Here is a 10,657-nt window from a genome sequence, read left to right on the forward strand (position 1 = left end):
TTCATGTCCTACTTGCCATGCATTTACACTGATCTGAAGTAAAGGCCATACAATCTCTGCATTTTTATTTATAATTTTCACACAGTGTGTTGTTAGTACAGGCCACAGATGACATCTTTTTCACCACAAATCATAGACATAATTTACAACAGTTTGGCGGTAATAATAGGACAGTAAACACCCAAAGCCATTCAGTTACTGAAACAAGAAAATGTTGATGGAAATAGCTAAATAAAGGCACACAAGTGTTTTACATCCACACCACTGTGGAGGACTGACTGTAGCACTTCAGACTGGTTGACTTTGTTGAGTTGTCACTGCTGCAAAGATAAATCTGTCCCATCCACCCGCAGGAAAGAGATGAATATGCATACAGAGAATACAGAACATGAAAGCTACAGTATAATGCAAAGGAAATAGTAGGAATGAAGACAGCCTGATCTTGACAACCCATTGTTAAGAGTGTGGGTATTCAGATTATTAATAAATAAATTATGCATGTAAATCAGTCTTGAAGCATTATAGGAACAAAAGAAAGCAGAGAACCAACCTCCACAATATAAGGGTTACATTTTTTTGCAGCCAATATACAGCACGATGCCATGGGAAATAATTTATTGAATTATATGTTAAGGTGCATATTCATCATCTACACAGGCTTTAAGAAAATTAAAGCCCGGGGGAGCAAGTTCACAAATTTAATTTATTCCACAGGGCTTCACGTGAGGATTCGTTCTGACATCAGGGAACGGGTGGAAACACACCTGCACACATCTGCAGCGACACAATTTCAGCTGACGATGCTCATACAGTTGCACTTTGTTCACCACGCACAAATCCTTTCCAGCCTTATAGGTCATTTTAGATGTTTAAGCCTAATTTATTTATTAAAGAAAACCTGACACCCCGAAGATCTCATCTCTTTCATATCACAGGGTCATTATCTTCTCATTACAAAGATTATTTTATCATTTCATATCATTTCATACAGGGCAGGTATTCCAGTCACACAAGAATTTATCTCTTCACATTCTTCTTTCGAGGTTGTCTCATGTTTAACTGGCATATTTTATCAAGGCTGAATTAGTAACAAAGAGTGAAATATGCAGTAAACATTAGGCTCTACAGCCTGGCTGGTAGTCCTTGTTACAATATCCACGTTTATGCATTCATTTTTTTGTTTTTTTATTAATGTTCATGATTAATTTATTTTATCATTTTATAATAGGTCCCTATATGCTATTCACATAAACATAAATTATATAGAAGGATCCATAAATAAGTCCCTAAAATACACATATTAATATTTTTGTATTTGAATACGGTGGATGAGTTAAGGAGTCTCACAGCCTGAGGATAGAGGCTCTGTAATCTGGTGGTACGGCAGCGCAGCGGATACTTCTGTATTACTTGCCCTCCTGTCCTTGGCCGTGAACATCCAATGCCAGTGTGTACCTCCAAAGCGCAGAATGCTTTCTGTTGTTCCTCTGTTAAAGTTGACAAAAAGTTGGCACAAGGAGTTTCCTGAAGAAATGTCCTTGCAGTGTTTTGGTTCCAGAGAAAGATATCGACTGCTGGCCTGATTGTGTTTGACTTCTGTATAGTCATTCATGGTTTTCAGAGGATGGTAACGAAGACATGCTGTTTGTTTCTCGACCCTCTTTAGATTTCAGAGACACTTTCACCTTTCGCCTAGCGCCACTGTAATGTGGAACTTTCCCTTGACTAACACTGTGGTTGAAAACTAGTGGCCTTATTTTCATAGTCCCCAGAGGACCCCCTAGTGACCCACTGATCTTTTATCTAGTCACAATATCTCATGCTTCCCAGAGGATGAACCTCCTCCAATTTTGGACCCTACATGAGATTTTCCTTTGCAACAACCTCCAGTCAAATTACCAACTTTTAACAAGATATCTTATAACTGGATTGCAATAAGATTTGTGGATATTCATTGTCCACAGAGGATGAACAACCGATTTGCCCTCGTTTGATTGCTACCATCAGGGCCAAAGTTTCTATTTTTTCATTTTATATCTCAAGCTCTAAGATTGCCATAGAAACGACCGGATGCCATCATGCTGCCCGACAGTTTGACCTCTCCTCAGAGGGTCAACAGATCATCTTTATACACAACAGAACTAATTGCCATTAATGTTTCTGTGGATTTTATTGGTGGGCAGACTCATTAGTTTGGTGACACGCCAACATTTCCACATGTACTCAAGATGAATCAGCAACATACACTACAATGATGTCAAAGGATTCTCTTCACCAGGTAATTACAAGACCACGCTGGCAGCACAGTGATTTGCAGGCACTCCAATGCGATGACGGCACTTGAACATCTTCCGTAACTCGGCGCGGAAGCGGTCGTGTAGCCACGCGTAGAGGAAGGGGTTACAGCAAGATGAGCTCATGGCACACAGGTGGCACAACAGTTGGATAAGCAAGAAATAGCGCTTGTTGATCAGGTGGATGTCTATGTCTCGCAGCACATTGAACACATGAATAGGAAGCCAGCACACTGCAAAGGCAGTCACCAAGAGAGCAACCAGGCGAAAGATCTTTCTCTTGCGAGCTTGTTGGGCTCCCGCCTGGTCTTGTGTCCTGTGGCCCGGTGCGACACACTTCCTCAGTTTGACAGTGATACAGAGATAAGACACAAAGACAGCTGACAGTGGCAGGACATATGTGACCAGCAGGGTGCTGTATGCATAAGCACGCCTCTCTTTCTCCTGACCCAACCAGAATTCCTCACAGATGGTGAAGCCTTCATCTTTGAACTCTACGTGGTAGGTGTGGGTGACTGCCGGAGCGACGAGCCCACAGGACAGCAGCCAGATGCCAGTGAGGACGGAGGCACAGGTAGTCACAGTGGTGCGCTTCTTCAGGGGATGAACTGTTGCATAGTATCTATTAAGAATGAGCAGAAATTCATATTAAGGGTAAAAAATGCATGACTGATCATGATCCAATGTATAAATTAATTCATGAGTTATCATGTATTAATGTATCATATCTGTGATAACATATAATCTTAAATTTGCTCTTAACTTGTTACCACACAGAATCTCATTTAATTTGCCTTTTTAAAATACAAAAGAGTTTGATATTGATAATATGAATTGTGATTAATTTACAAAGCACTTGGAGGTACCTCTGCATTACAGTGAGCTGCAGAGAGTCTGAGGTCTACTGTTGCACATCACCCTGCAAGACATGCCTGTTCCTGTTCTTTCAAAGAGAACGTATAAAGCCGGATAACTTAGTCCGGTCACGTACACGCTGCTCATTTTCCATTTGCTTTTGTTTTTTAATTAACATATGGATTTACAATCTGTGAACATTAAATGAGTTCGACACGTGCAGCTCTAAGTATTGTTCATTAATTTATGACTTAATTGTTCATTTATGTCTCGAATAATTTCATTTTGAGGGAATAAAACTCTGATCACTGATGAATATGAAGCCAGATTATCCGGTATTATGCACTAAATCATGATGAGTCGTGAATGTATTAACCATCAGTAATGAACACTGATTTAGTAGCACTAAGTAAGCAAGCACTCATTAACCAATCAATCTGCACATCTCCATAATATCTAAATTAGTATAAATTCAAATGATGATGAAAGGTAATGATTCAGTTGTCTAATTTCTTTCTCGTTAATCAAATAACTCCACTCCCAGGTGTTTAAAATGCAAAATGAATTATACATAGAGGGAATTCTTTGTATGGTATTTGACCTATACAAAGATCTGGAGCTTGACTGAGATCTAAATCAGTTTTTGAAGAGATTATTTCCAAAATGGCAGCACATAGACACTACACTGAAGTGAATTAAAGGAAGAAGGACAAAAAACTAAAAATACAAAACTTTTAAATGTCACTTGAGCTCTGAGTGGCATGATTCCCGCAGTGCAGACAGATCCACCCACCTGTCCACAGCAATAGCAGTGAGTGTGAAGACTGACACATAGACTGTGACCGGCTGGATGAGGAATACCAGGTAGCACATGGAGCGGCCAAACACCCATCCACGTGGGTTAAAGGCGTAGGCGAGGGTGAAGGGTACGCAGGTCACACACATGAGCATGTCAGAGAAGGCCAGGTTTCCAATGAAGAAGTTGGTGACATTGTGCATCTTGCGGGTTCGGCAGATGACGTAGAGGAGCAGGTAGTTCCCGAAGACACCCACCGCCACGACCAGCACATAAAAGGGGATGATGAGAGGCTTGAACGTCTGCAGCAGAGCCACATCTGCAAACTGGGAGCTGCGGTTGGCGGAGTTATTCTGTACCGCAACCTCATAAATGTGTCCATCTGTCTGCATGCCGCCAGCCAAGCCACTGTGATTACCCTCCATGGCAGCAAAGTACCTGCACGGTCCACAATAAAACAACGCAGGTTTGCAGCTGTTATAACAAAACATGAATAATTTTATTAAAGGTCAAATATTCGATTCAAGGATGCATGTAAAATTTACACAACATTTAGATTAAAACAGGTCGCGACACTTAGAAAATGGAAGGCCATTAGTGAACGCTTTTACCAACACATTCTCTCTCTCGTAGGACAAAAAGCATATTATTAAATGGCACGAAGGCATTTGAATGTGAATAGATGAGCGCCACAACATTGTGCAACCTCCGCTGAAATGTCCTTACAGAAAATGTCAAATCACAGGGTTGTGTCTGCAGAGAACGCACAGATCTCTTTTCAGGTGATTACAGACCAGCTGTTTGACTGATGGAGTGTGATGCATGTTATGAAAAAGTAAAGACAGCTTACTTGTTGATTATTGTTGTCACTGTCACTTAGTGGATAATGAATTACAGAGGAAATTAAAGATGCAGTATGTAAGAATTGGCCACCTGTTGAGTCATACTCCAAACAAATAGGGGGCAGCATATTGACAGAGTAACCGCTAACTGCTGCTAGCTGTAGCAGCAGTTAGCTAGTGAGCTAATTAGCGGTGTAGAAATTCAATTCGGCCTGGGAGCTTTGGACCAATGGGAGAAGGTTGTTTTCAGGACCGGGACTGAGGCAACCACTTGGGAAAAACTGGCAAGGGACGGCGCCATTACACAACCTTAAAACTGATACGTCTTCACAGTCTTTTGATAATTTTAGTATTTTTTATTTTTTTTTGCTTTAGACTAACATTCTTACATATTGTACTTTGAAAGGGAAGTAAAATTCTAATACTATATTCCCTTTGAAGAGAGATTTTCTAAGTAAATCTTCAGAGAAAAAGCACTTTTACTTTTTTTTATTTAAATCAGGAGACTTCCTTCCTGTGAACAAGTATTTATTGATATGTGCGCAACAAAGATGAGAAATGTGAATCATCTTTGGCGTTTGGACCCCATCATGATGTCATCAGGGGGCAATGAAGCCGTGTGGTATAAATATGATGGAGTCTAGACACCTGTGGTGGTGAGTGGATGAAGAGAATGGCTGAGATCTGGATGGATGTGAAGACGAGCGGGCTTCTGGTGAGCTCAGGGTGCTGCAGGTGAATGTGGTTGGGGAGGGTTGCGACGACGCGTACTGCAATTACAACTGACAGCAGCAGAGAGGAGAACAGGTTTAGTGAGGCAGCAGTGATATGATTGGCTACAGAAGATTGTGGCATAATCTAGTTGGTTAAGCTGAAAGAGTAAACACCCAGCTGACGATCGTGAAGGAAGCGGGAGAAGAAGGAAAGAAAAGGAGAGCGAAAATCTGGATGAGCATCAAAATGTTTTATTTACCACAGGGGCAACCAAGAGGGCATTGGGGCACCCACAACAGTAAAATCTGAAAATTGAATTTTTATTTTTAAGGTAATCGGTTTGAGCCAACATTAAAATTGTGTGAGTGATTGTATGTACTGTTATTAGCGACATACAAACACATTTGTGTCCAAAAATGTTAAATGTGAATCAGCTTGGTTGTGGAGAAACACCTCACAGAATGATACTTCTGCAGTGACAAACTGAAGCACATAATTCTGCTTTTTGCGATTATTCATCTTGATAGTCACTTTGTTGAAGAGCCGTAGCTCGTGCTGTTTTTTTAATGCCCCATTAAGAGTCCTTGAGCCAGCGTTGGTGAGGGTCGACCTCGCTTCCTCTTTGCTAATGTGGTTTTCCATTGCTTTGCACATAATGTCATTCCAATTGTTGTACCTTCTACCTCACCACATTGCCAAATTTGCAACTGCAGCACCAGCAGTGACTGTCTTCGGTTAGCTCTCATGGTGCAGTCAGGTTTCTATATGAAATTAATATCCACAAGTCGATGCAAAGTCTGATCACAGACAACTAATCATGATACTCATGAACAGTGAGGGAGATTTTGTTGATTAGTCTTTTGCTTGCTGATTGTTCGTTGAAAATTGTAATTAACACATATTCAGTGTTTCAGACTATCAAGACATGATGAACATCTAGTGCATGAACATATGCAGCACAGAAAGTACAGAATTCTGCAGTAAACTCCGCAGCTTCTCCACTTCTTCTTCTTCTTCTTCTTCTTCTTCTTCTTCTGCTTATTATAATTATTATTACTTAAATAATCAGGTATCATCACATATGTACGAGAGTGCTCACACTAACATGAAGATGTTATCTTTTAATGCATAGAGGGCTGGTGACTTTGCAGTGCGTATCTTACAGACAAACCACGGCTGCTTATCAGTCAATTCTGTTTCAAATCTGTTTCAAAAGATCACATCTGCACAAACACTCAGATATTCAGCTGAGGCAAAAGCAGTCCACTGGTTTTAAAGCAGAAATGTAGAGCGCACAGTGACTCTCCTTGAATATTACTACACGTCATCATGGGCTCAAACCAAATGGAGCAGTATGTTATCAACTTGGATGTTACAAAAATATCAGAGCAATAAAAAAAAAAACATATTCGTGTTCTTTCCTCTGTTTTTATTCCGTCGGGATAGATTCAGCCACGTTCACAGATTCTGTACCATCCTCAGTCATTTGAATACCATAGTTGAAGCTTTTATCCCCTGCACTTGTATTATAAAAGTCTATTATAAAAGTCTAGATATGGGCCTCTGGATTATAATGTCAAGAAGACTTACATAACAGGGTTCTGGCACATGAGGCTGTGAGCATCTATTAATGTATCTCTAAATACACATCAATTTAAACAGTTTTTATCCTGGGGGGATGCAAATAAATCCTTCCATTACATTAAAGGAGCCCCAGCAATGACATGTGATTTCACTCACTGACATTTAAAGGTTGATAGTGTGAAAAGTGTGAGTTATTGCGGCTACTAAGAATATATTCATGAGTTTATTGCTCTATCAGTCAGTCTATTTTTTAATCTGTGCAGTTATTTTGTTCTGTCTTGAGGAAGAGGTGTCACTCCTGCCTGACCTGAGGCATGCACAGAATAAATAAATATACATACAGACCCAAAAATAAAATAAAACAATCAGCCAGTAACTTACCTGTGTTGGTGTTTCTCAGTGTAGAGATGAGTTGAGTGAGCATGAAGAGCAGACGCTCCTTGTGCGATTCTCCGCGGTGAGCGAGCTGAAGCTGCTGCTGTTTTAGAAAGAGGGAGAGGGAAAGAGAGGGAGAGAGACGCCTGTGGCGATGACAGTAAACCAATAAGATTGCAGAGACCCCAACAAGATTCATGTCCTTGTTGCACTTGACGATGATGTTTGATCTTGAAGTGATTAATTGGGACTGATAGATCTCAGGATAGTGACAGTAACGGTAATTATTGATCTGTTCACAGACATGTGCATGACTGTCTACCTGTGTTTAAACAGCATATTTAAATGCTGTCAGTGAACTGTTTTCAAGTAAAACTTAATTGCTGTGTTTTGAAACAAGCTTTTGGCAGATGGAGAACTAAACCAACATATCTAAAAACAGTTTGTGAGCTGTCACCATTTGTCCTTTGACGTTTCTACCTGCTATTCATAGATGTAGTTATGTTTTAAAGCTGGAGTATGTAACTTTTACATACAAATGAAAGTCTTTTAGGTTGAAGCTATTGTCAAACGAGTTCACACAATGCTGATAAAGCCTATGCCCTTTAGATAAATCTCTCTGTATTTTGCAGTATAACAGTTTTTAAATGTTTTAAAGCAACCGTTGTTAAGGAGTAGGCTACAGCAACTACGGCAGAGCTTATGGAAGAGAAACCAGTTGCCACAAGGGGGAGACAAAAGAGACATACTCCAGCTTTAAACTCAGTTCCTCAGAGCAGGGCTGTCACGATATCGGAATTTCACTACACAGTTATGGTGTAGTGCTCACTCAAAATAAACAAGGGGCAGCTGCAACCAGTGTAACTGTAAACTGCTGCTAACTGTAGCTTACGTTAGCTAGTTAGCTCAATTAGCTGTGCAGCTAGTTATCCAGACTGGGAGCACCAGGGTGGTATTGGTGTTTACACATAGCAGAGAAGCTTTGGATCATGATAGGCCGGGGATAGCTGATTAGCATGCTAACTATTGTGTCCTGCAACGCAATAGACATCATAACATGATGTCTATTGTTGTTCTTCACATTCTGCTGTTAACGTTAGTTAATTTTTGAATGTTCTAACTAGAAGTCTTACATATTGCACCTTCAATGAATTATTCTGTTTTATTGCAGGTGAAAACTATCATTAAAGGGGCTCTTTGTTACATGTAACAAGTATTGATCACTTTTTTATTGGCCATATGTGAGTGGATTGTCACATCACGTGAAAAATGAGGCCTTCCCAGACCTTTGCCTCTGCCCCTCAAATGTCCTGAATCCGCCACTGCTTGTTCCCAACAAAACTCTAATTGCGAGTGACGTGGAAAGCATGTGGAGCTGTTCAGTACTAGAAAACAAAGCTTTTTGAAAATATGTCCATTTAGATGATCATCCCCTAAACTCCCACCCAGACATGTGAGTGCTTGCAGTTATTCACTGTCTAGAAATGTTCCTTGGCTAAAATGTTTTAAAGTGCACTGCTATGATTCACAGTTACATGTTAAAATGACAGAAAAAGGCTGAAACATTTCATTTCTTTTGCCAAAAAAAAAAATGCTAACAAAATGACCTTTTCATTGCAGATGGAGAATGATTAATGGAAGTCAAACAGCTTTTATACCTCGGCTCTTCTGCCTTCTACTTCCTTTTAATTGGCAAGTAAAAAAAATCCACAAAACACAAGTCAGTCTGTTATTCAGTAGAACAGTTGAAAATCATTAACCTTCTCAGAGACAGTGTCACCCTTCCTGGCTGCTTTCAGAGGTAAGAGACTCGTGAACAAGGCATTCGAACCCTGTCAAATGTGTGAAGAAAAAGATGGCGATCGAATACAAACGAGGTGATAATCCGCATCCATCCGGGCTGTAATATGGGAGAAATTTATCTATTCAGCCGGCTCATGATGAGCAAGACTGTAAAGACACCCTTGTGTCATGTACAGAACATTACACATACATACATAATAGCATTGCCATCTCTCATATTGCCAAGCTGGTAAATCAATGAGGGTGGAAAGAGAAAAAATAATGAGAATCAATGTATCCCTCAAGGGGCCAGAGAAGAATCAATCCACAGACACAAAATAATCACAGGTTTGGATGATGATGTTATAGGAAACATCATGTTTATCTGCAATGCTTTAATCCCAAAATGCTGCCCGAGGCTGCAGAGATGATAACGTAAGACCCAGATGGAGTAAGCTGCCAGAGAGGGAGTATTTTTATTTTTATTTTTATATGCTCCGATATCAATATTCAAATTATGTGCAATTACATAACCTTTGACATTTTCATGCATGTTAAGTTTTATTTAAAATGAGTTCTGTACGAGCCCTTCTCAGCGCAGCATGCAGGTAATTAGATGTCATGGGAGTGTAAATACCAAAACCTGCAGATCATTAAAGTTTATCTTGAGTTTTAATGGTCTGTAGGCAGAAGATGTTCCAACTGGCTGTATTCACCTAATATATGATAAGTTTAGAGTATTTTCCGGTTAACAGCTGCAGAGAATCTAGACCCAAATCCATCGGATTTTCCACCACAGTCCAAAGGGCCTTTTGCTTTCAGTTCTCGAGAACCTTGTCTCAGTGCCACTAACATATACAGAGGTTGCACAGAGCCCCTTTAATGTCGAAATGCTTCATATTATATATTCAAAAAAGTGAAAAAAATGTCAGTGTTGTGCTTACAGCTCGATTCCACTCGTCACTGCAGGTTTATTTAGATCTTATTAACAATTACAACAGCAGACTTGCGTAATTAACCCTTTGTCACTTCCGTTATAGGCTTTAAAGCTGCAGTTATGCTTCTTTCAATATACACTTAAATATTTCGTGGACCTACACAGAGAACCATGCAACACATCATGCAGGCTGTGCGTCAAGCAAGTTGATGGGTGGATTCATCTCCTGTTGGGAGGTGAGTTAAAATGGGAATGAAAACAAACTAAACAACGAGTAAAAAAAAAACCCTGTGCACGTTCACTTATGCCTGGAGAAGTATAATTCCAGCTTTGAACACTGAGAAACCCTTTATTATCATTTGTCGCTGACGAACGACAGTTTAATGAAAGGTTTGCCCCTGTTATCAATGTATCACCATTATTTCCACCTGCAGATTTTATAGTTCATTAGACAGGTTAACTTTATTTTTAGACTTGA

The 10,657-nt window shown here is 40.0% G+C and overlaps 1 protein-coding gene across 1 annotated transcript; it reads right to left on the reverse strand.

Moving 5' to 3' along the window:
• Positions 1-112: 112 nt before the first annotated feature.
• Positions 113-7,522, reverse strand: prlhr2b (prolactin releasing hormone receptor 2b). The gene is made up of 3 exons (XM_084383838.1): positions 7,467-7,522; positions 3,943-4,383; positions 113-2,916 (listed from the first exon to the last, which is right to left on the reverse strand). Exons 2-3 carry the CDS (start codon positions 4,368-4,370, stop codon positions 2,283-2,285), a joined length of 1,062 nt encoding a protein of 353 aa, XP_084239964.1. The 5' UTR covers positions 4,371-4,383; positions 7,467-7,522; the 3' UTR covers positions 113-2,282.
• Positions 7,523-10,657: the final 3,135 nt, after the last annotated feature.

This window comes from Pagrus pagrus (assembly GCF_965226575.1).
Source record: "Pagrus pagrus genome assembly, chromosome: 19".
Taxonomy (NCBI): Eukaryota; Metazoa; Chordata; class Actinopteri; order Spariformes; family Sparidae; genus Pagrus; species Pagrus pagrus.

Bases quoted from the DNA above. Each gene is read 5' to 3' on its own strand.
- prlhr2b (XM_084383838.1), bottom strand. From the start codon at position 4,370: ATGGAGGGTAATCACAGTGGCTTGGCTGGCGGCATGCAGACAGATGGA. The intron at 2,917-3,942 runs GTGGGTGGATCT...CATTCTTAATAG, and splicing joins ACTGCTATTGCTGTGGACAG to ATACTATGCAACAGTTCATC.